At 42.4% G+C, this 26,260-nt stretch overlaps 2 protein-coding genes and 2 non-coding genes across 8 annotated transcripts; 2 read left to right on the forward strand and 2 right to left on the reverse strand.

The window, feature by feature from the left end:
• Positions 1-1,623: 1,623 nt before the first annotated feature.
• Positions 1,624-11,130, reverse strand: dlat (dihydrolipoamide S-acetyltransferase (E2 component of pyruvate dehydrogenase complex)). The gene is given in 14 exon segments (XM_069713350.1): positions 1,624-2,869; positions 2,959-3,095; positions 3,255-3,417; positions 4,568-4,686; positions 4,783-4,890; positions 5,214-5,312; positions 5,598-5,665; positions 5,808-5,970; positions 6,080-6,255; positions 6,565-6,691; positions 8,071-8,221; positions 8,751-8,875; positions 9,012-9,113; positions 10,695-11,130. Coding segments are annotated over 14 exon segments (1,917 nt in total). The 5' UTR covers positions 10,944-11,130; the 3' UTR covers positions 1,624-2,739.
• Positions 11,131-11,752: 622 nt separating this feature from the next.
• dixdc1b (DIX domain containing 1b) lies at positions 11,753-23,694 on the reverse strand. 5 transcript variants are annotated; one of them, XM_069713274.1, is made up of 21 exons: positions 23,482-23,694; positions 22,615-22,744; positions 22,106-22,231; positions 21,672-21,903; positions 20,130-20,231; positions 17,322-17,416; positions 17,119-17,222; positions 16,315-16,398; positions 15,984-16,037; positions 15,786-15,836; positions 15,579-15,683; positions 15,419-15,472; positions 15,221-15,292; positions 14,885-14,956; positions 14,690-14,755; positions 14,316-14,465; positions 13,877-13,940; positions 13,689-13,785; positions 13,288-13,396; positions 13,074-13,153; positions 11,753-12,988 (listed from the first exon to the last, which is right to left on the reverse strand). In XM_069713274.1, exons 1-21 carry the CDS (start codon positions 23,542-23,544, stop codon positions 12,979-12,981), a joined length of 1,920 nt encoding a protein of 639 aa, XP_069569375.1. In that variant the 5' UTR covers positions 23,545-23,694; the 3' UTR covers positions 11,753-12,978. The 5 variants fall into 5 exon arrangements, with proteins under 5 accessions (XP_069569375.1, XP_069569373.1, XP_069569371.1 ...); XM_069713272.1 differs by lacking the exon at positions 23,482-23,694 and having other exon boundaries at positions 14,316-14,462; positions 22,615-23,470; XM_069713270.1 differs by lacking the exon at positions 23,482-23,694 and having other exon boundaries at positions 22,615-23,470.
• Positions 23,695-24,540: 846 nt separating this feature from the next.
• Positions 24,541-24,612, forward strand: trnah-gug (transfer RNA histidin (anticodon GUG)). Its single transcript has one exon. It is a non-coding gene; the product is annotated as a tRNA-His (tRNA).
• A 667-nt stretch (positions 24,613-25,279) lies between these two features.
• trnah-gug (transfer RNA histidin (anticodon GUG)) lies at positions 25,280-25,351 on the forward strand. The gene has a single exon. It is a non-coding gene; the product is annotated as a tRNA-His (tRNA).
• The last annotated feature ends 909 nt before the right edge of the window (positions 25,352-26,260 follow it).

Consider the following 26,260-nt stretch of genomic DNA (forward strand, 5'->3'; position numbering starts at 1 on the left):
GCTCTCTCATCTTTCATGTCTTTTTTTTTTTCCCCCATTTGTAGCCCGTGACAACTAAAATATCTTTTACTCTGGAATTTATCGGGTTTAAGAGCTTACACTTAATTTAGCGTTTCTACATCAAGTCATGAGACTGAAGAAGACTGATCAATCCTCTTCACTCTGAGCTTTTTGCTCTTAGTTGCTGTTATTACACAGAACAGGTCTAAAACCCACATCGTCCATCCTATTAAGAGACAAAAATCAGCTCTCTCTCGTTGTTTTGGCCTCTCCTGTGCAGAAATTCGTGGCTTCAAGGCGGTGAAAGATCTGAGTTTGTCACTGGTGTGAAGAAAAGTTCAAAGCCACGTTTTTTGACACCAGCAGAAGTCATCTGGTGGTAAGGACATCCTCCAGTTATGACCTCCGGGCTAAACACAACGCCGTCTCTGCTGGCTTTAGAAGGATTTCCATATAATGTGTTAGTTATTCATGACTCACAGAAGTTGATCTGGCTGCCAAGTTCTTCACTGATCATCCAACTGTGAAGTTCGCAACAGTTACGCCACAAGGGCTGAAATGAATGCCCGTCAAAACGTCCCGACTTAATGAGCCTCATATGGAAACATGAGTAAATACCTTCACGCAAACGAGTACTACCGTGATTCGGGGAGTTTCTTGACAACATTCATGGAGTTAAACTAAATTTAGCTGTGGGAAACGATTGGATAGTTTACATCCATATCAGTCCAGACTAGTGAAGATTTTGAAGGAATTTTGCCAAGAAAGCTGAGCGAACACGAAGTTGTATCCATGACAATAATCCATGCTTCAAATATGGATGTTGCTGCAAAAAAAAAAAAAAGAAGCTACAAATTGTAAAACCAGGCTGGTTCAGACATCTTCAACCCGACAGCACAGAAGATCTATACGATCAGCACAGTTTGAATATTAGTCACTAATTCAGTATGTGACCAAGTGTAAAATGTGGTCACCGTCTCCCTTTCTGTAAGTTATGGTGTTGAATATTGTCAGGAAAAGTGTTTTCGCAGAATATTTTGGTGTCACAGTTAAGTTGACTTTTGAACTGTGGATGAATTCTTGAGTTATGGCAACGAGCGTGTTTTTTTAGGTCACAGTGATTTTTGACCACCAAATTCTATTCAGTTCATCGTTGAAGTGAATGTTTGTCACATTCGAGGAAATTCCCTGAAGGCGTTCCTGATATACGAGAACGGGACGGACAACGTGAAAACATAACGCCTCCAGCTGCGACATGGCAGTTAAGATGAAGCTGGAAACCCGAGTCGGATTTCACCAAACAAAGCAACATGTGACCTTTTCAAGTTTTTACACGGGACCTTATTACGTCACCTCAATGAGGTCAGTATCCTCCACAAGCTGAAGTCCTCCTCCACCTGCAGTTTCGTTTGGACTTCTGTCATCTCTCTTTCCCTTTTTTAAAATATCTGTTACTGTGGTAGTTTCTCACACTCCTGGTTTCTATTTAAATACTTTAAAAATAAAAATAATAATAAATTTCAGATCACACCAAGTAGTTTTTCTTTTGCTCACTGCTTTAATTTGGGCTTTTACCATAGGTCTACTTATAAAACCCCAAACCAAAGAGCATATACCACAAGCTTGACATCTCCCGATTTATTCAAATAACAAATAACATCCAGCTCCAGCTTTGTGCGTTTCAGCTTTGAAATACAGAAGACTTCTGAGACCAGAAAGTGAAAACCTCACTGAATTGGCAAAAAAAACTTTCAGTATTTCCTTTAAGAGTGCTTGTTACCAGTCAGCACTATACAGGTATTTGGTGAGGTCTCCCAGGAGCGCGGTTATTTCAGCCAAACAGCTCATCACCATAGAAACATATATGTACAGCACCATGTTCATCCACAGTGAAGAATACACACACTGTAGCATTAACCCACTGAAAACACGCTAAATATTAGAACCATGTGCGTGTGTGGCCACTGAACAGAGACAACAGGGGTGTGTGTGTGTGTGTGTGTGTGTGTGTGTGTGTGTGTGTGTGTGTGTGTGTGTGTGTGTGTGTGGATCTGGACTGTGTGCATCTCAATGTTAACCCACATTTAACACACAAAGTCTTCCTGTAAGGACTTTAATATGGTAAGTGCCATGAAATAACCCGTCTTGTGATTTGGCACTATATGAATTGAATTGAATTGAATTGAATTGAATTGAATTGAATCGAATCAAATTGAATTGAATCCTTTTACCTGCAAGCAAACACAAAAAAATCTCAACCTACTACTCACAACTCAAAAGACTGGAACCATCAAGTAACACAGCACTTCCTGTTGACTTTATCATATTCTTACCAAATCATAAGACAGAAGTGTGTAGAAAAACACACACACACACGTTTTGAGCGCTCGCTGGTTGAACATGTAACACTTCCCTTTGTAAAGCATTATCCATGGTTTCGCGACACAAAACAAAGCCGGTCTCTATTCTAGAGTAAATTATACCTAAAATCTGGTCTCTCGTTAGATGGGGCCACAATAAATAGAGCATGAGTGAGAAAGAGCGAGAGGACAGACAGAGAGAGACAGAGAGACGGACAGAGAGACGGACAGGTAAGTGGAGTGACTTCTGGCTCTTGCTCTTTGTGGGAAACTGGGAGTGACCTGGTGGCGGTCTGGCCGATCACAGGAGGATCCAGACCGGATCACTTCAGTGAGCGGTCCGTGCCCGTTGCTGCAGTTTAATGGCAGTACAGTCTGATCACAACAGCATGGTGACTGGCTTCTCCAGGAACTTGCGGAACTCCGCGAGCCACTGAGCGCCGACCGCCCCGTCCACCACCCGGTGGTCGCAGCTCAGCGTCACCGACATCACGCTGGCTACGTCAAACCTACAAAAGCCAAACGCAGGCTGCGTTAGATACGGGTTTTTCACGGCGGCGTGTTCGACTTGTTGCCGTACGGCTGCCGTGGCACTGACCCTTTCTCGTTGTCAGCGGGCATCAGCCGTTTCTCTGAGCCTCCGACCGCGAGGATGCAAGCCTGGGGAGGGTTAATGATGGCCGAGAAGTTCTTGATCCCAAACATCCCTAAATTAGAGATTGTGAATGTGCCTCCCTGGTGGGGAAAAAGAAACGCAGTGAAGAAGGAGCGTCCTAGTTTCTTAGCTCGCTATTAATAGATGGAATTTGCATAAAACTAGCTATCCCACATCCAACACACCTGAAGCTGAAGAAGTACACATGTACACCCACAGAGTCAGATGATGTGCTTTACCTGGAACTCGTGAGGCTGCAGTTTGCCTTCTCTCGCCTTGGCAGCGAGAGCCGTCACGTCAGAGCTGATGGCAGCCAGTCCTTTGGTGTGGGCGTTAAACACGATGGGCGTGATGAGACCGCTGGCTGTGCTCACTGCTACGTTCAGGTCCACCACATGGTTCCTGGAAGAATCAAAATAGGTCACCACTGATGACAGCACAGTCATCTGGTTGATGCCAGTTTGTTTCGGACGCGAGAGCAGTTGAAAAATGTCTGCGCTCTCAGCGCCCTCTGCTGGCACCACGGTGAAACTACACTGTTAGAGACAAATGTCTTGACAAACAGCTGTCAATCTAACAATCCGGCTCTTTTTCCGTTGCAGTCTCTCCATCTTGTCCTTCAACAAATGACTGAGTAAACTGGAACTACTGCGAATGTACACTAAAGTCACACGTTTACGTGCACTTAAATAACCTGATTTCTGGGTGAATCCTGGTTACGACAGAATTCAGATAATATAAACTCGTTACTCAAAATCTGAGTATATATCGCTATAGCGCATTAGAAGACCTGATGTCATTTTCACGAGTCCACGCTGATGTAAATAAAAATGTTACTGCTTCTAGGGCTGCACAACTGATTCTTTTATTGGAGAAATCATTTGGGACATCAGCGCTCCTACTTAACAATCTATTAAAAAATGAAAAGACGTCATTACACCATGTGACGCAAAGCAGCAGAAACCAGAAATAAGGAAAATAAAGCCAGTAAGAATACGCAGACAAATATCTGTTCAAAGGTTGTGTGAGTCAGAGAAGAGAAGCAACTGAAGTTGATTCTCTTTATGTTCATCGTCAGATTCATGAAGCTGCTGCATTTAAGCTACAAACAGGAGCATTCCCTTCCCGATGTCCACAGCTTATTTGCCGGTCCTAAATCAAGCACCGTCATACTTTTCTGTACGAGGTAAAGGAGTGCAATAAACATTTAGGTTCGAGAAAAGTCATGAGAGAGAACGGTGATCTCAATTCAACGCAAAGAAAATCCGAGTTTCTCGTTTTCTCCAGAATCAAGCAGCTCCAATTACGACAGAAAGACGACTACAACCCGGTTACTGAAGTGTATGCAAACACACTGACTGATGCATCCACTCATCTCCATGTTTCCGTCAATATACGAGTGAATAAATGTTGATTTTAAATGCAGAGAGATGACGCGGCGAGATCCACCGGACTGGAACGCGCAGCAAGATCGTAGGTAGTTTAATAAACCAGGAGAAGAGTTTTTTTCATATACATGTGCTTGTATGCCTGTTGTTGTGTGTTTACTCACTGGCGGATGACTGTGTCCAACCAGGAGGAGTTGCACTCAGGAACCTTGAGGCAGGCCAGAGCGCTGGCTTTGATGATGAAGTCATTCACACTAAGCTTGATATTTTGGGCTTTTACCTCCTGTAGGAAAGAAGAGAGGTTGTTTCGGAGGTACGGGAAATAATGATCGTAGGTCAGGAGTGAAGATTTCACGTCCATTTACGTGCAGAAACTCACAGTGTTGAGCTCTTTTCGAAGCTCAAGCACTTGGTCCATGTTGACATCTACAGACAGATAATAGTGGGGGATGGTTTGCTTGGACTGCATCAACCTCTGAGCGATGACCTGCGGGAGAGACAAATATATGCAAGTCAGCTTTGATCCATAATTCATCACGGAGAGGTGGAATGAGGGGTGCGTCGGTGGAGTCTGTTTTGATAAATGAAGCGCCCCGTCTGCGGGGCAAAATGTGGAAGCGCGGGTCAGAGATAACACAGCTGCACTGTAGAAACTGCCTGGAGGCGCTCGGTGCATCAACACTGCATCCTGCATAGAAGGAGACTGTCGTGAACTACGCCCGGCTGCCCGGCAGAGGAGTTCAAGCTGCAGAGGGAGTCCTCGTGGGATATGATGGACCACCAGAAGGCAAGGTGTGCGTTTGTTCTCACCTTGCGGATGTTGCTGATCGGGATGTCTGTGAAGGTCCCAGCTGCTGCTGCAGGAGCGGCAGCAGGTGGAGCAGCAGCTGGAGCAGCGGCGGCGACGGCCTGCCAACAGAAGTGACTTCATTTGCATCAAAACAAATTACAACAAAAACCGAGACGGACAAAATGGAACACCGAACTTTAGAGGTTCAGACAAAATTGGCTTCAAGGGTAATTTGCCAACACAAACCCATCATTTGAACGATTCATCAGTTAAACAGCAAATCATTTCAGCATTAGAGCAGTATATTCAAAACAGATTATTAAATAATCATGAAGGATAAATGAAGTTGTTGATGTAATTAAATGTGCATCACTTCTACTTCACAGTTGGGGGGCGTCACTTACAGGTGCGGCCTTTGGTGGAACAAAGCTCTCTATATCCTTGCGAGTGATGCGTCCATCGGGACCAGAACCTGAACAGAGACATGTCAATGTTTAAAAACAAACACACTGTACCATTACTTTTTACAATTACTGGTATTTTAGTATTTTCACCGGAAACAACAACATTTTCAACCAAACGACATCGTAATCGCACGCGTCTCGGTTACCTACCGCTGACTTGCGCCAGGTCAATTCCTTTGTCAGCAGCCATTTTCTTGGCGAGTGGGCTGGCGAACACGCGGCCCTTCCTGGTGGCTGCGGGTGCAGCAGCTGCCGGAGCAGGACTGAGTGCAGCAGCTGGAGCTGCAGCCTACAACACAAGCGCACAACATTTCTCGGCAACCGTAACACCGACTCGGGAGGCCGAATTCTGTCGGTGTCTGGGAGCGTCTGCGTACGACGTTCCCTTATATTTGAAAGTAAAACCTTTCCAGGCGTCTCACCGGTGCTGGAGGTGGCGTGGAGACCTCTGCCACACCCGTCTCTACGTAATCCTTGAAGGCGGCGATGTCACTTTCTTTCTCCACTATGATGCAGAGTGGCATCCCCAGGGGAACATCCCGAGTTCCCTCTGCCACCATGATTTTAGCCAAATATCCCTCCTCCTGCACCTCAAAGCCTGCAACACAAAAGACACACGAGAGACAGACAGAGTCAGAGCTTCCTCTCATGCTGTCATCCAGAATAAAAGAGAACGGAAACAGTCTCACTGCATAACGACCATTCAATAGCAAAGTACACATTAGAACAACAGCAAAGATGATTATCTTTTTACAATTTTGTCCACAAGTCCTGATTTCCACCTCCTATAGTGTAATACTCTGGAGCACATTATGGGTAAAAAAAAAAAAAAAAAAGAAGAAGCAGAAGTATTTGCTGACAGAGCAAATACTTCAGCACTGAGCTGTTCAAAACAAATTTAATTTACCAATGGTCGCCTTGTCGGTTTCAATCTCCGCCAACAGATCTCCTTCGCTCAGCTTCTCTCCGACCTTCTTCTCCCAGCGCTGCACTGTTCCCATCGTCATGGTGGGAGAGAGGGCAGGAAGTGTGATCTGCAGCACGCACACACACACACACACACACACACACACACACACACACACACACACACACACGTCAAACATACACCGACATAAGCAACATGTGCAAAAAGACAGGGAGACGGTAGCATATATTGTAAACACAAACAACACGTGTTGAGAAAAACCGCTGGTTCAAAGTTGCCGTGCGTCACCGTCCAAGTGCGAACTGAAAAAATATTCACTCAATGCTCTTCTGCCGTCTGTAACCTGCTGTTATCGGACGTCTTTTTCCAGTTCATCGTCGGCACCCTGAGGAAGGTCTCCAGCACAACCTCTAAGTGTAAGTGAGCAAAAAGATTTCATGCCCAGTAACACACACACACACACACACACACACACACACACACACACACACACACACACACACACACACACACACACACACACACACTCAGCTCTCTCGGTCGGCGTCAGCATCCAACAAAGCTGCCCGAGCTAGAATTGACAAGCAGAATGATTCAGTTTCTGTTGGCGTCGGAAGGAAATTTGACCAAAGGCCCCATCAGTCCCTGTTCGCTCTCTGCAGCTCGGTTTCTGGACGATCCCTGCCGGCAACATCTTCTCTTCTCTCAGCTGCGTTTCTTTGGCTGAATATTCAAATCAATACGGCCGAATATCGGAGTCAGACAAAACACTGTAAAATGTATCTTCGTCCAGAACATCCTCTGCATTCATATTCCAATGCTGGAAATTTAGCTAGTTGCAGCGCAAGCAAAGAGAACGAGCTTTAGTTTTGTTTGAGAGCTATCTAGGATTCCCTGTAGCTGCCCAGAGGTCTTCCGTACACCGACTACATCCCCGTACACGTGAAACGTGAGAACGAGGTGTGAAAATTATTCTTTTCAATGACGCAACAGTGAAATTCAGGCCCATTTGTTGGCGCAGCCTCTAACGACATTTAGATTTTCCCGAGCTTCCGACAACAGTCGACCTGATTAAATAATAAAAAAATCGCCTGACTTGTTGGTTTTACTCTCAGAAACATACTATGGCAATGTGAACGGGTGGATATGAAAAGCCCTCAAGTAGACGTTAAATACTGCACCTCTGTTTTGTCACATACATGGAAAGTGTTTGATTTTACAAATAGCAGCTTTTCATTTATGGACTCGGGGGATGTGTTGCTCAAGCCGATCAAAGAAAACACACCAGCAGAGGGAAAAAAAAAAAAAAAAAAAAATGCATAGGAGCACCGAATGATTCAGTTCTGCTTCTCTGCTCTGATACGAAGTAGTCACAACAAAAAGAATCTGACTCGAAACCCTGATCAAACCACAGCTCTGAATACAGGACACGGTGACTGTAAACACAGGCGGACTGTGCTTTTGTGTGTTTAAAAGCACATCTACCTTCAGATGTGTTGGGTAAGAGCTGCCCGGAGCTGCAGGTGGAGCGGCGGCAGCAGCAGGAGGAGGAGCGGAGGCAGCGGGTGAGGGAGTGGCATCGGCTGCTTTGATCGAGTCCAACGTTACGTCCTTAAAGGCTGAGATCAGGTCAGGGCTGTGGGTGGGTGGTTGGTTGGGGAGAGGAATATACAAACAGATATTAGACATAAATCAACACAAAGCACAACCGGGTCTTTGTTTTGATGGTCTGAGGTAACACGCAGTCCTACTAACGGTGTCATTAGGAAGCCGGCGATGCCAGTAAACTTGGATGTAAACAAGGCGGACTCAAACTTTGTGCAGGTGTTTCATGAGGTTTGTTAAACCCCAAGGGTACACGCAACGTGTTTCCAAGGCAACAGGGTTGCCCAGGAATGATGGGACACCCTGCTCTTCATTTGACATTAAACATAGCGTAGAAATACAACTGGCTCGATGTCAATCGATGCAAATGACTTCAGCGTCATCTACTGATCCTGTATTCTGCAAATGTCAAAATGTTTTCCTATTTGATTTCATTCCCCCCCCCCCCATTATAAAAGGCATTAACTTGTAGACTTTCAATCAGACAACAGGAAACACCTTTCTATATTGAGATGTAATTGGTTCTGAGCCCGTGTTTTACATTGTCAAAGGATACTAACTTTTCAACTGTGATGCAGATTACTGCTCCAACGGTGACATCTCTGGTCCCTTCAGGAACCAGGATCTTTGCCAGATAGCACTCCTCCAACATCTCAAAACCGACAGTGGCCTTGTCCGTCTCGACCTACAAAGACATGGAAAACATTAAAAAAAATAAGTATACAGTGATGACCTTCTACAAGTGTACAAGACCACACACACACACACACACACACACACACACACACACACACACACACACACACGAGACAGATCCTTGCCTCAGCTATAAGGTCGCCCTCTGCAATTTTCTCTCCCTCTTTCTTCTCCCAGCGAGCGATCGTTCCTGTTTGCATGGTGGGTGAAAGCGCAGGAAGCTCCACCTGATCAACAGAAAACAGTCTATGAGTTCCAGAAGGAAGGAGTCAAAAGAAAGTACAACATTTAACATGGTGATGATTGAAGAATGCCAAAAGATCGCCATTGTCACTTTACAGTATCCTCAATGGGGCTTCGCTTTTGCAAATACTGCCAAATGTTGTAACCGCAGTTGTGACATCAGCATCGCCTCATTCCTTTGCTCAATGAACGGCCGACACGCTGCCGCTGCATCTCACCTCACTTTTATGGTCAAATAACGTCTGATAACAGAGATAAACATATGCTACCAGTGGAGAGACAGATGCGGGTCAGTGGAGGGATTCCTAAATAGATCTACATTAAACTGGAGACACGGAAAGAGGAATTTAACAGGACTCAAATCACAGATTTTGAACAGTTGAACATAGAGAGAAGGGAGGTTACAGCTGTGACAGTAAAATCTATACACATGAAAAAAGAAAACTCCATTTATAGAACTTTAAAAAACTTAAGGCAGATATAATCATTCAATTAAAAACAACACAGAAATAAAATTCAAATGATATTTTTGACCAAAGTTTTGATATATTATGATCAGTAAGGTAGGTAGTTACTTTATTAATCCCTTTATTAAGGGGACATTTTTTTTGTAATGTGGATATAACAAAAAAGGCAAACAATAATAAAACAGCTAGAACTGGTAAGTTTAGAAAATGACATCACTTTGCTGTAATGTAGTCTTAAAAAGCAGGAAAAGACAACAAGTATGCTGTATGACAGTATTACAATTTGCAAAGTCTAAAGACAAAGTCTCGTCTCAACACGATCGATATATCACCCAGTCCTACGGCAACGTCAATAAATGTCAGCAAAGTGGGAGCAAATTATTAACCCGTAAGGCATTGCTTTCTTATTTGTTTGTTCGTCTGTGTATGGCATTGTGGAGAATAATGAATATCAAGAGCACACTCAATAGAGTTTTTAATGCATATACATGTGCAGTGTGGAAGCACTCCCAACAGTCAATCAATACATTAACTTCAGCAGCATGTTATGGAGGGTAAATCTATTTTTGCCAGCTGCAGAGCTCTGGTACCCCCAAGTAGTCCTCATCTTTAGGGTGCAGCGATCAGATCAGACCCAGTGGTGTCATTATTAAGGAGAAATCACAATAAATGACACCGGTGGGCTCGAAGTGTGCACTTATTCCGGAGCTGCTCCAAAGACACACACTAACGGTGGACAGCATGGTTAAAAGGGATACGAGGACACTTGGACTCACAGCTGGACGTCTTTAACTTGATTAAATGTGAATTAACGCCTGATAAAAGGACAAACCTCCTGTGGTGTAAACCTGCATCACAAAGTACAGCTTTGATTTTTTTCCAGCCAAGAAACAGTGTTAACTGAATTGTGACGTTACAGAGTAGTTTAAAACATCAACAGCATTTTTCAGAGCCCTTGAGTTGAACCTTTCAAAGCAGTGACACCTCTGCGGTGTACCGTGCACCTCATGTCTCGTGTTAGCTGGGGAGGTCATACGGAGCTATCGTAATGAACCGCCGGCGCCACTGCAGCCCGAGACCCGGTCGGGTGCCGTTTACCTTCTGGTGCGGCGGCAGGCTGTAGAAACGGCCGGTCTGACCCGCCAGCTGGGGACACCGCAGCAGGGCTCCTCTGTGGCCGAAGCCCGAGGCTAAAGACGAGGCCTGGGACCCCGCTCCGCAGTGAAGCCGCCGCAGACGGCCGGTTCCGGGAACAAAGCGGGAGCCGAGCGCAGCAGGCCCGGACGGGAGGGCGCGGGGACAGGGGAGCCCGGAGGACGGCCTGAGCCGCAGGACGAGTCGAAGCATTTTTGCTGCGGTTGGAAAAAGCTATGCAGAGCTGTTAAATTATGTATCTGGTCTTACACCGGCATCAGAGATAACGCTGGTACCGACTGTCTCTGTGCCCCGAGAAGCCGGCCCGGACTTACTGCTCACTTTCTAATGACCTCCTGCGATCCAAAACACGACGCTTTACGGCTCTCCTTCCTCGTCCTGCCGTACTTCCAATGGGGTGTCGTAAATAGTGCCCATTCAAATTTCAATCACCGAAATAAACACTACAACTCTGAATAAAACCTAAACAAACCAATGAAATAAAAAAGGAACATGTATTCAAAAAACCTTTGGTTCAAATTGGAAACTCTATTCCAGAGGTGCAAGGATATATTGTACGACACTCCCGTCAGCGACCACATGGTGGCAGTAAATATTTGCCTGTCATAAACTGTGTGGTCCGTGCTACCGCGTCTTTGACCGCTGACATCCAGTTATATGCTTTTATATTTATATTATCCCTCAATGTCCAGTAGTTACAGCGGAGTTAACATCTGCATCAGTTAGTCTATTAATAAACTCATCATCAACTGAAAATTAAACTATGCAACTATTTCATTAAATTAACAGAAACAAATTTAAATGTTTCCAGTTTTAGACGATCACAAAAATATTCAACACATTAATTAACACTAAAAAATGTAATCAAATCAAAATTGAATGACTAGGGCCTCTGGCGATCCCAGCTCATGTCAAGTGAAATGAAATAGAGAAATACATCCCTGAAAGACAGCAGCAGGTTGGGAGTTTTTCATCACCATAAAAACTAGAACACTAACACCTTTTTAAAAACAAAAAGTTTTATTTCAAAATGTCTGTCTCCTAACATTCAACAAAGGCCAATTTTGATTGCTATTTCAAACAGACAGTGTCTATATTCTGTAAAAATTCAGTAACTACTACACATGCTAAACAACCATCTCACCAGCAAATTGTACATTTTACAGTAATGGCAGTCATGGCATTTAAATAGAACTTAATAACTGGACTGATGCATATTTCTGTTGGCTTGTTAGTGAAGGCAACCACATTGATTCCCAAAAGGGAGGATAGAGGCAGAGTGAAAGTAAAACACGTGTGATGGCCATTTTCAGTCAACATGCACACACACATTCACACACATCATAAATAGTAGGATGGTTATTTACAGAACAAAAAGTCTCCTTGTAACCTCTGACAAAAAAATTCTCAGCCACGGCATCTTTTCCTCATAATCTCTGTCTACACAAATAACAGTCATAAACCTCACATATTTAAGGACACAGTGACAAAAAATGTACAAAACAATTTGTCTGTTTGTCTGCATTTCCACATGAAAATAAAAGATTGAGTATCAGTTCAGTTTGAGCATGTTTACATCCATTCTGCTGTACTACAGACAGACCCAAACTTTGTGCAGCACTAAAACAGAATTAATCTTACAATGTTTTCCTTTTTCTTACTAATGTAGACAACATTGTATTTTCACTGTACATTCACAATCAGAGGACTGAAATGGACCTGACTGAACAACAATGGACAATATGTATTTCTAACATGTAATCTTGTGGTACTTGTTTTGAAGACAACATTAACACACGAGGAATGAAAAATGTCAGTTTCTAATTCCTCTAACAAGCCTCTTGCCTCAATTAGAGGTGAAACACCAGGACTCCTGTGGTTTTAGAGACGGTGAACTCAAAGTGATGTTTCAGACTACTTTTGACTCCAGCTGTGATAATACAGTTACAGCCCCGGCAGTACTAAGCATACAATGGAAAAAGCTTTCCTTTGTAAGGCACTGAGTTTTACAATATTCTAGAGGTCAGTTACAGCTTTACGCTGTTTCCAGAACGAGGCTGCTTTAATACCAGCTGATTGACCCAAATCTCTTGCTCTTACAGTACTATCCTAACAGGTCCAGTTGAAAAAATTGTGCACTTTGCTCTGAACAGTTGTCTCGATGTGCCTCTCGGATCAGGGTAACCGGGAGCAACAACATAAAATGCCATGGCCCCTCGGCTTGAACCTACAATGGCCTAAAACAGAAGAGAAAATTAATTCTTTACCAGTCAGAGTCGAAGAAAATTAAAAAGAGAGACAAGAGACATAACATGTTGTTACCTCTCCTCACCACGGTCTTCCTCTAACCAGGCCACTATTTTTCCTTCCCAGCCGGGAACGATGGCTCCATCCAGGAATACCTGCACAGACATATTATCTTCATATATGAGCACTCTGCTTCTTATCAAACTAAATCCACATGCAAAGTTTAGTTTTGATTCTCAGCAGTGTGCAATAAACAAACTACTACTGTCCTGTGTTGCCAGTCTCTTACTTCTTCTTTCACAGTGCCAAACTCGGGGTCCAGGGCCTTGAAGTGGTACCTGTAGTTTCCCTCTCGGTCAACAGCTGCTTTCACATCTTTGAGAGTCACCTCACCCAGCCTGTACAAGGTGCGCATGAGAATCACTGATCTTGAAGTCTTGAGACATTTTACATTGTTTTGTTTATTTTATTTTCTATTTTTGGTCTGTTAATTATAGGCCTCACTGCTGACCAGGAACCAGCAGCCAACTTTACTCATTAAGCACAAAAACTGCAACATATCTCAAGCACACACACGCACGCACACACACACACACACACACACACACACACACACACACACACACACACACACACACACACACACACACACACACACACACACACACACACACACACACACACTCTAACCTCTTTGGTATATTGATCATTGAAGGTGTTGGGGATTTTCCAGTGAAATAAAGAATTTTAGTAGAGGAAGAAGAACCACTGTGGGGTTGGCAAATCTCTGTCATGAGCAACAAAAAACATAGTTAGTAAAATAATAAATATTGTGTGTCGGCATGGATGTGTAGCTGGAACATGTTAGAACCTCTTACTTGTGGAAGGCCAGGAGTCCAAGTCTGTGTGTTGACCTTTACGTCTTGGAGATTTCCCTCTTCCCTGCATAAATATGTATAAATATTGACAAACGCTCAAGGTTTATGATTTGAAATCGCGACACATTTAGCTAAAAGTATCAGTCTAAGAATCTCGTTGGTGCCAATCAGTCAAATTCACAGTCAAATCGGATTTTACAGTGATCATCAGCTGATAACAAGTCAGGAGTTATCAGTTCAATCTCTAAAAGTCTAATTTCAGTTAAACAGCAGTTCATGTGACACCACACAGCTTTGGCTGTCTACTCACAAAAGGGCACAAGCATAAAAGTTGCTCTTTTTAAAATTTCTATTAAAAAAAACTAGTGTTTATGACAGATTTTTTTTGTTTGTTTTGGGGGGAGACTAAGGTGTGTTTATGCATGTGTAGTATTTGTACCCTGTGTGTGTGTACAACATGCAGTCTGTCGATGAGCGATACTATGCCCTGTTCCAGGGTGTCCAGTGTGTGGTGCTGCGGGTCGTGGTCTCTGAAGTTGTTCCTCAAACTCCTCAGAGCCTCTCTGAGCAGCTGAACCTCCTCTGCCTGCTAACAGACCACAAACACAAAACAAAAAGCTCATTCAAATCCAGAACAGTTGTTGGCTTGTTCAGTCTTACGCTGCTATTTTGGTGTATGTTCAAACTGTTCTGTCACACAAACGCTGCATTTTGAAAGCAATTTACAGCTCATAACGATCCAATCACACATATTTGTATAATTTACTATTCTTAAAAGTTAACCGGGCAGCCTTATCAATAGAAACCACTTACGTCCGACATCGAGGGCGATGGATTTCCAGAGTTAGAATATCCATTGTTTTCTGCACTGGTGGGAATCTGACAAAAAAAAGAAAAGAAAAAGAAAAAGAGAAGTTTTAGCTGTCTAATGTACATTTGAATTAATGTCCGCCTGGTGCAAACAGAATATAAACCTTAGCACAGGAGTGAAAACAGAACTGCTTCTACCTGTTGCAGATCTCTACTCATTAGCTCCTGCAGCATGCTGTTCTTATGCTCCAAACCTTTTTGCAATTCAGTCTGCCAAAGAGACACAATCACTTATCAAAACACACAGATATAAATGTGTTAGATCCCAAAACTTACAAAATATCCATTCCATGCTTCAGATTATTGAAGTGACTAGTTCATTGTAAAGCTGTGAGCATATTGCCCTGCATTAGGAGTTCATGATTAATTTTGGGTCTGAGAGAGAGAGAGAGAGAGAGAGAGAGAGAGAGAACACTTTAAGCACACTGAAGCTTGTTTAGCTTCTATGTGAAACCCTCAAATGGACAAACCTACCTGCAGTTTTTGGCTCTCTTCAAGCTTGTGTTTGAATTGCTGAAGTAGTCTGTCCTTCTGTCCCGTGTCCTTCTGCACGCAGCCAACCAAAGAAGAAATGTTCTTAGTTCAGTCCAAACTCATCAAACAGATGCTGTGTAACAAAGTGAGGATGATTAAAATAAGTTGTAGGAAAACATTAAATCGGGAATGTCTCACCTTGCATTCGCCCCACAGCCTGTTACATTCCTCCAGCTTCCACTGTAGCTCTGCCTACAACACATTTACATTACACTTAAAAACCAGCGCGGTACATTCACTTTTAATAAAACAGAATAGTATGTGAGACTGAATTTATATCAAGTGTTAATATATCTACGTTGTGGTTGTTGAGTTCTTCCTTTGTCATGCTGGCTCTGAGAAGCTCTTGCTTCATTTGCAGTATAGATGCTTCCTGAGCACACAACCTCAGCTGCTGGGCCTCCTGCACATTAACAAACCAACACAGAGTCAAGCAACTCTTATACAATACAACCAGAATCATATTCAAATAAGATCATTAACTGCAAATCTGAATGTGTCTAACCTTGACTCCCTGGAGGTTTCTCATCTCCTGCTTACAGAGCAGCAGTTCTCTCTAAACCAGGCAAACACATTGCATTAAATATTAATCACAGTGTGCATTCCACTGGTTAATTAACACAGTGATAAGACAAGTGGCTTTCCTCCTAAAAAAAAAAAAGAACATACTGATAGTTTGAAAATAAATTATACACTTATTTACCTTCAGCTCCTGAGCCTCCTCCATACTCTGATCCAGACGACTACGAATGACTACCTGGACACCGAGAGAAAGAGAAGGGGTGTGTGTGAGAACCACAAAGGAGTGAGGAAAAAAGGGAAACTGATACCCGTGCCACTCTATGACACACACATAAGCGTGCACATACACAAACACACACACAGCTAAGACAAAGTAATGTGATCTGCTTAGAACACAAAGAGTAGAAGAATGGAGAGCAACACAGGAGAGAGAGCAGACAGAGAAGGAAAGAAAATGATGTCAAGATTCAAAAATAAAGTGAAAGACCAAAAAAAGGAGGGACTATTAATACCAGTTGCTGTTCCATGTTGCCTTGGTCCAAAGTTAAGGACACATCCTGCTCGTCCTCGAGGAGGGAACCATGCAGCAGCAGACCCTTCAAAAGCACAAACAGTTTAACACGTGACAGCAGTTTGAACTTCTCACCAGTTAAAACATTAGCTGGGAGATTGTCTTCATAAATGTAGCGCAGGTGTGTGTGTGTGTGTGTGTGTGTGTGTGTGTGTGTGTGTGTGTGTGTGTGTGTGTGTGTGTGTGTGTGTGTGTGTGTGTGTGTGTGTGTGTGTGTGTGTGTGTGTGTGTGTGTGTGTGTGTGTGTGTGTGTGTGTGTGTGTGTGTGTGTGTGTGTGTGGTGTAAAATAATAAGCACTGCATTTAAATAGCTCAAACATACTGGGTTAGAAATGTCACCAGCAGGCCCAGGCCCCATCACCCCAACATTTAGGAGTTAATGATAGAGCAACACATGCATAATCTTGCAGCAGTTTTCTTCCAAAAAAACCCCACTGCCAAGCATTAGTGCAGGGAGCTGATCCTGGTCTCTATAGCGCTTCCTCCCAAGTAGTTATTTTCAAGACAGATTAAAAAAAACGCTGGAGAAGTGCTTTTATTGAACATACTGACACATGAGCGAACTCAGGTCAGACTCCCAATGTCAGTAGAGGTATCTATCAATTTGTGTACCAGCACGCTCTACATCCAATAGCTTGAGAATATGTCAACCTATCTCATAATATGAGAAAATACAGAATATAAACCTCAGTATGATAAAAAGAAGACATTTATACACAGAAGGTTAATAGAAACCTGAATATACCTGTAAAGCAGACACCATTTTACGCGTCTCTTGCACCTCCTTCTCCAAGGTGTGGCTGACCGAATCTTCCCACGCCGTCTCCACTGCAACATGAGATGACTCCGCTACGTGTACACAGACGTGCACACACATAAAACAGTGTTACACAGCCGCATGACAACGTTTGAGGTTTACTAATAAATGGCATGACAGTTGGCACTTACCACTGCTTTCCTGCCATTGCTGGTCTTGATGCTTTCTGTCTGGGTGGCTGCTCGGTTGAGCTCTTGGTGATGAAAGAGGACTGATGGAGCTGAAGCTCATGGAGGACAAAACGCTGATTAATCATTTTATTTTATTTTATTTTATTTTAGCACCGAGCAGCAAAAACACAAACCAAACACGCAGTGTAAATACATGTTATGTAGGACTGTATAGGACTTTCACCTTGTTTGGGTGACATCTCAAGTAGACATGGAAATTTGTAAGTAATAAAATAAAACTGTTAGTCTGAACAGATGTGCAAATTCTATGCCTCCTCTCTGTTAGCACTCTTTGGCGTGCAAAGCTCGACCCTCTTCTACAGCGCAGTGGAGACTAAAAGTCTCTCGGCCATAAGAATATTTTTATCTTGGGAATCTCCTGAGCTTGCACTTCACTCCACATGGGTCAATGATGTCAGGTTTTTAGCCTGCTGGACAAAATAAAAGCTATAATGTGGGACTACATATAAACGAGTATCCATTACATCCAAGTCTTTGAGAAATGAGTTCACACAATGCTGACTAATCAATTTCAATGATAAATCTCTCAGTATTTTACATGATACACAGTTTTTACATTAGTTGTGTGTGTCTTTCCATTATGTGACTTTGCATACTGGCCATGCGCTATAAGTAGAGCATGTGCACCAGAGACTTCCGCTGGCCGAGCTGACTAACTTCCAGTTTAGCCCTATGCTAACTTGAACAGGGACAAAATATCAATCATGTGGCTCTTCAGGACTTTCCAAATTTTATCAGACCGAATATGTCAAATTATGATGGTGAAATCCTTGTGACTTCTTTAATTTCATGAATTCCCATTTATCTACCAGGCAACAGTTGTGACAGAGTCAGTTGTCAGGGTTTATGTAATTACTCTCGGGTCCCACACGGCAGGTTTAAATTAACCCTCAGAGGACATTCAGCAAGATGTGGTAGTCTCTGTAGCATAGCATACTCTACGTACCTCCGCCAACTTAATAACCATTCTGATAGTTTGTTATAACCAAGTAATGATGTCTTCAGAGTGTTTAATGGAGTAATGTTACTTTACAATACTCCATTAAATGCTGCCTCATATGTTTTTATTTTAGGGTCCTGAATTTTTCCCTTCATTTTGAGTTCTGTATAAATGCCCAACTTAAACCCTGTCAGTAGTTTCGGTAGTGATAAGAAACAAAGACATTCACCCATATCAAAATGTGTGATTTAATAAATAAAAAAAGCATCCATGGAAACAGTTAAAGATATCGTGTTTCCTTGACAAATCTTTGCAGCTGACCCTCCATTTGTTGAAATTCCGCCTGATATTTGGATGGAGGGAATTTAAGAGAGGAAAGACGAGGAACCACACAGAAAAAACAAAAACAAATAAGAATAACAAAATGCCGTTCAAACACGAGCCACCCTTAACGTCTCTCTTCCCGTTGCACTACAGTACTGCAAAAATGGTTAAGTCATAGTAAGAGAAGCATAAACTCACACAAAGGCCTCACAGTGCCTGGTCTTACCATTTAATCTGCGTCCCCCCCATAGTAGCCTACAGGTAGTTCAACTTGCACATAACACTTCCCAAGAAAGTCCAAGTTCCCCTATGTGAGTCTCTAGCATCTGCAGCTCCACAAACTCATGATAATTTGCAATTCCCCTCTCCGCCCCTCGCCCTCCAGCTAGGTACGTGTTACCACGGCAACCAACGCAGCAGACACTGCTGAGTGTCTCTCACTTAAGTCATATATACGTGAAGGAAGCATATATTTGAATCTGTCAATCCAAAAACCAAACCACATGATCACTCAACAAGCAATCCATACATTCTTTAGTTATCATTATAAAAGCAACGAAAACACACACAAGCAAACATGGTCAAAAAGAACCCCACAGTACATGACTTCAAACAGGACATGTGATTGGAGAAGACAAAGACTGATTATTTCTTTTTTTTTCTCTTATCATCCACCAGTGTTTTTCCCAGATCTCTATGAACTACCACACAAACCCACACACCCACACACACACACACACACACACACACACACACACACACACACACACACACACACACACACACACACACACACACACACACACACACACACACACACACAGCGGGATTCAGTACTAAAACCAAAGTCATATGCTCTGTTGAGCAGTGAAACACACACACACAAACAAACCACAGAAAGTAGTCTACTGTTTGCAACGTGTGGGAAAGTAGGTGTCAAAATATGGCAGATAACCAAGAAATGACATAACACCAACTGCAGGCAAACATTTTAACTGAATAATACAATATATATATATATATAGTAGCAAAGAGGAGTTTGTTCTCGCTCAAATATGGAGTTGTAGAGTCTGATGTAAAAATATTTTGCGTAAAAGAAAAAAACGGTTTAACCAAAATGCACAAAAAGGAAGTTTAACTACATAATGGAGCAACTTCCCTGATTAATTAAGTTATTTATAATGTATAAATGGTACAACGTTACAATATGATCCAACCCCTGCTGAGTGTATCAAGTATGAATGTAATTTTAACCTGTGAGAATGATTTTGCAAATACTTTTTTGACATTATACATGTCGATCTCATCCACCTATTCTTAAATTTACTTACATTTATTCACGTTGTTTCATCTCACGGTTGAGGACATGTTCAGTAGGTGCATTTTCTGCGTATCATTTTAAATTCTAACTACTAAAGTCAATGATTCTCATTGTGATTAATTCATTATAATGATGAACTTGAATGTATGCGAAAGCAAATTACCTGCTTGGCTGAGGATTGTCCTGCTCGTCTGGAGCTCCTCTTTCATACTGCTCAACCAGTGCGCGAACACACACATTCTTTTCCCCATCCAACACCCAGCCACTGCAAGATTACACACAAATAAAAGTTATCTATTTTTGAGTAAGTACTGCACTGAAGTTTTGACACTACATATACAAAGACCAACCATATGTCAGGGGTTGTGAGGATGGTAATGGATGATCTGTGTTTGTCCACCAGAAGACAGCAAAGTCATTTAGGCATCTGACGAGTTTAGCTGCAGTTTAGAATGGATCCAGCTAAACCTGAAGTTTAAAACTCAGCAGTGTGCACAGTTGGAGCTGATTACTATGTCAAACTGAGCAGAGGTTAAGCTAAACTGCTGCTAAACCAGGTCTGTAAGACACCCAATGCAGATTTGTCAAGTCAACCCCATCATCATGTAGTGCAAGAGTAGGGATGAGTGATGGCTCATCAGCAGAATCATCCCTGTTATCATTATTTTACCCGTGTTGCTGCACTGTCAATGGTAATATTAACAGCGTTCTGCATTGTGTTCTGCAATGACTCCGCTGTTGTCCACAACTGATAAAATATGAATAAATCATTACACCGTGAATGATATTTTATAAACTAATTAGATTAAAGAGATTATAATTGCTAACATTAATCTGTTGACTCAAGAAATGAATCAAGTCCAAAATCACATTACATGAGAAGGCGAGTTTTATGATCAGAAAATATTCTCTTGAAGAATGTGCAAACTTGTACTTGTGATAGTTGACTAGTTGATTAGGTTAGAATGTTATAAATGTGTCAATCACATCTATTGATAGCACATTTGCTACTTATTTTCTTCAATATAAATATTTTCAGCCTAATGCAGTAAAAATATTCTGTCAAACTGAGGCGGCGATCGGTCTGGTGATGAATATGATTATTTGTTTCTGGAAAACTGACCACACGTCCTTCTATCAGGCACTGGACTTGCTGCAGTGCTTTAATTGTAGTGCTTTTTATCTGTCAGATCATCAGTAACCCTGTTTGTGACATAAAAAAATGTTGTGTTCAAGAAGTGACACCTTCAATTGTAATTAAACAATTATATAACTTTGTCTTTTATGGTGTGTGGCGAAACTTTTAGAAGTTAATAAAATGGTGTAAACTGTACAAATGGGTGGTCATGCAGAATTTTTTATAAATTTAAACCCCAGTTAGCATCTGTCTGCTGCAGGTCAAGTTAAACCTCAGAAACAGTGACCTCTACAAGAGTGGAGGTTTTTTTCTACAGGACACAGAAGCCGGGGTCAGACACACAGCAGTTGTAGTGTAAACCACAACTTCTGAGAAATGAAGTGATCCTGTGACTGACCCAGACAACAAAGGTTTGTCCTCAACCTCAAACCGCAGCTAAGTTAATGACAGAGCAACAGCTTCTACATATTTACATAGAGATATAAACAGAGGTTTATGGGGACGAGAGTTTGTGTCCATGTAAATGATAATATTTTCAGTCAGTAATGATATCTGCAGTCAGCATACCTTTGGAAACGTGTGGCACGGGCAGGCAGTGAGGCATCATGTCGAGCTGATGCCAGTGCAGCAGCGGCACCTTGAGCTAGTGCAACAGTGGAGAGTGGGTTGTGGCTGGCACAGCCTCCTGTCAAGCTCCTCCCAGTACCAGAAGCAGTCCTGTGATTGGCTGAGGGTTTGAAGTGGGCTGCCAACGCCAGAATTATCCTCATTACTGATTTCAGATTACCGTCAACAATGTCTGCAAACAGAAAAGGAGCATGATTAATGATCACAGGTTTCCTTGATGAGCCAGACATTGTTCATGCACATGGACAAATATTATATTATATATTACGACAATGTCAACATGCAATTTTTACGTGCTTGAAGCTTACAGGTCTATAAAATGTTCTGAGGATCAGCAACCAGAAAGGTTCTGGAACACCTGCTTGTGCAGTTACCTCTTGCGGATATGTGTGGCATGCGTATGTGTCTGGAGGAAATGAACTGCAAGACTTCCTCCACATTCTTCCTGCTTTGCTCTTTGTTTTGCGGGGCCACATACACTCCCTCCAGCACCTCCCCAGCTGACAATTTGATGAAATTTAGGGAGAGACAAAAAAAAACAAAAAAAAACAACACACACACACGTGTAATGTTACAGTACTACAGTGCAGTTTGGATAACAATTGAAACCGTATTACATTTAAGACCTTCATTAGAAAGCAATTTTGGAGGAAAAACATCGCAGGGGATCATCACTTAAAATGGAAACATAATTAGTAAGCATGTATATGGCTGATAGTCAGACACACATTCAAGTACAAACTGATGATGAGGATAAATGTTTGTAACTATGACATAACTACCAGAAAATCTCCTAACACTAAAATGTTTTCCTCATTCTTCCTCCACTCCTACCACACTACGTGAGCCACTTGTGTGTGTTAATGTGCATGAGTGTATTTACCAACTATCTCAATTAGTTGTATGAGCACCACCCCGTCCTGCAGATCATGCCTGAGGTCTGTGATGGGCTTCAGGCCTGGCTTCCTCTTCAGCTGAGAGTTCACCCAGGAAACATAGGCTGCCAGCTGCTGCTGTAATCCGTCCATCAGATATACAAACCGGCAAAACCACAGACAAACACACAACTGAGGGTGGGGGCCAAATAAGGCTGAGACCATGGTTGTAACAAATGAGTGCCTTTGTTTATTATGTTGGGACGGGGCAGCGGGAGGGTAGAGGGGGTGGGGGGGGGCAGGGTCAGCCTATTGTCCCACTGCCTGGAAAGGATTTTACTTTTGCTCGGGAAGGTCAGTCATTATATTTGGCGTCCAGTCCACAGTTACAGGATTCATCATTCTGTTGCTCAGTATTTCACACGGTTCACGCCGCTTCTACCGGTCCCGTTCAGTCACGTGACAGCCCGTCGTCCGGGATACAGCACAAAGACCGCAACCATTTGCACACAACAGAGACACTTTTCATTTTACGCTCATTGTGATGTTTAGATAGTTAACTTACGACGGTACACAAGTCACAATGAGGCTATATGGCGATCTAATTTAGCTGACAACCGGCAGGTAAAACGTTAAACGTAGCGATTTAGGTTATCTACAACTCGTGTCAGTAATTTGTACGAATCTACACATTAACGTCCGCGAGCTGGAAATAGCAAAATATAACGTTAACATAGTTGGGGGGGAAAAAAACATATAAAATGTCAACACTTAGATGCCCAACTGGTTTGCACATTTATTTACCTGTCTTCCGCTTGCTATTTTTACATCTCACCTAACAGTTATGAGCATCAGTAACGCTGGATGGACGTTACCTCATTAAAGCCCCCATGAAGAACCTCATCCAGTAAACTTCCTCTTGAGAGTGAGGCGATCATCTTTTAACTCGAAAACCCATTTAAGCTGGAAAGCTGGCTGCCTTTATGGACCTCCACACGAGCAGCAAGAGCAGCGGGCAGACCGCTGTTACTAACTACGGATGTGTAGGGACGTCAACAGACCGAGAGATCGGGGTGGACGGCGACCGTTATTCTGTCTTGAGGACGACTGTGAAGTCACGATGACGTGCTTAACTTCCGGTTAAACGTTTCACAATAAAAGTGGTTCGTGGTTCTTACATTTCGGGAATTCGTGCTGCAATAGTTAGATCAGCTGGACCTTGCACTTAGTCCAACACGTGGTTAGAGATAAGTCTATAATTGAAGGAGAGTTCTGGGCCATCGTTCTAATTTTTTTGGTCTCCTACAATAAGGCTTAGCCATCTAATTTTCTATCGATAGAAAGTATCCAATCGTAACAAAAATTATGTTAAAACAATATTTTATTTAGGTCTTATTTAGCTTTCATTATGACCACAGAAACCCTTGTTCGAAACCGGGTTATGAAAGAACCTTTCAGTCAGATTGTAACGTTGCCAAGTGGTTCACAAGACTAGTGACCCAATGGATAACATGTCTGACTACGGATCAGAAGATTCTAGGTTCGACTGCTGGCCAGCTTGATGATCCTTTAACTTAGCTAAGAAAGTCAAAGCTTTCATTGCTCCACCTTAGTTTCCGACAATCTTTCCCTGCTTGCTATGTATCCCAAGACAGTTATGCATCAAAAAGCCTTGTAAGATTTTGTTTTCCTCTTTTGTCACACATCAGCAAGCTGTTTGTGAAAACAATATGCCAACATATCAAAGGGCATCCCCTGGCCTGCCCTTCAAAACTTATAGTGAGGTCTGAAGCACCATTTTGGATTTTTTTTTTTCTTCTCTGCAGACTATTGATCTCATCACAATTATCCATGAAAAGAGAAGTCAAAAATATGCCATATTTTATACATCATAATATGTCAAGGTAGGACAATGTCATCGAGGAAAACAAGTGGCCGTGATCGTATAGTGGTTAGTACTCTGCGTTGTGGTCGCAGCAACCCCGGTTCGAATCCGGGTCACGGCAAGCTCTATCATTCATAATATCTTTATGTTGCTTCTCTACGTGCTTCATGCTCTACTTCATGTTACATGGCTTCATGCTGGCCAAGTCAAATACGTTGTCCCGCATGAGAACCCTTATTTTCAAATTTAAAGAGTCATTCCATCCTATTTTCAACAATTGTCCACCAATTTCCAGTCCATCCGTTACATTGCCATGTTGTGAGACAAATATTGACATGTGTTTCACAGGGCTAGTGGAGCAATGGATAAAGTGTCTGACTACGGATCAGAAGATTCTAGGTTCGACTGCTGGCCAGCTTGATGATCCTTTAACTTAGCGAAGAAAGTCAAAGCTTTCATTGCTCCACCTTAGTTTCCGACAATCTTTCCCTACTTGCTGTGTATTCCAAGACAGTTATGCATCAAAAAGCCTTGTAAGATTTTGTTTTCCTCTTTTGTCACACATCAGCAAGCTGTTTGTGAAAACAATATGCCAACATATCAAAGGGCATCCCCTGGCCTGCCCTTCAAAACTTAGTGAGGTCTGAAGCACCATTTTGGATTTATTTTCTTCTCTGCAGACTATTGATCTCATCACAATTATCCATGAAAAGACATGTCAAAAATATTCCATATTTTATACTTCATAATATGTCAAGGCAGGACAACATCATTGAGAAAAACAAGTGGCCGTGATCGTATAGTGGTTAGTACTCTGTGTTGTGGTCGCAGCAACCCCGGTTCGAATCCGGGTCACGGCAAGCTCTATCATTCATAATATCTTTATGTTGCTTCTCTACGTGCTCCAGGCTCTACTTCATGTTACATGGCTTCATGCTGGCCAAGTCAACTATGTTGTCCCGCATGAGAAGCCTTATTTTCAAATTTAAACAGTCATTCCATCCTATTTTCAACAATTGTCCACCAATTTCCAGTCCATCCGTTACATTGCCATGTTGTGAGACAAAGATTGTTACCTTAACAAGTGTTTAATGGTGCTAGTGGTGGAACTGATGAAGCATCTCTCTACAGATCAGAATATTCTAGGTTTAACTCCTGGCTAGCTCAATGATCATTAAACTTAACTAAGAAAGTCATTGCTTTAATTTAGATTCTTATAATCCTTCCCTGCTTGCTGTATATCCCAAGACAATTATGCATTTAAAAAAAACTATGAAATTTCACAAATGTCCAAATGACAGCCCATTGACCTTCCATTTTTAATGGACCATTATGTAACACAAATGCTATCATAAAACTTCAGATTTTATTAGATGGTTTCCTGGCTCAGTACCTGGCACAAAGCCAAGGCTTTGGCTGATTGAGAAAAATTGTGCAATGCAGTAAAACAGTGGTATATGCCATGATGGTTTGAAAGCTTTATATAATCTCCTCTCTTGCAAATGATACCGATTTAATGTGTGCAGTAATTTAGAGACAACATGACTTGGAGGATGAAGCACAGCCTGAAAGAAATTAGTTGGCATAACCAATGGAAAGGAGTTCATATTTTACATCTGAGCTCATTGCAAAATCATAGAGTCTCACCTAATGCTGTCCCATACAAACTCATCAATTCCCATTCAACCACACATCCACTCCACACACAAAACTAAAGCTTCTGGCACTCGGAGCACAGCAGGCTAATGCTCTGGCAGCTATTCCTCAAA

The sequence above is a fragment of the Brachyistius frenatus genome, unplaced genomic scaffold, assembly GCF_029030835.1.
Source record: "Brachyistius frenatus isolate BFR_SWC_R1_liver_20210118 unplaced genomic scaffold, ASM2903083v1 Contig_117, whole genome shotgun sequence".
NCBI classification, from domain to species: Eukaryota; Metazoa; Chordata; class Actinopteri; family Embiotocidae; genus Brachyistius; species Brachyistius frenatus.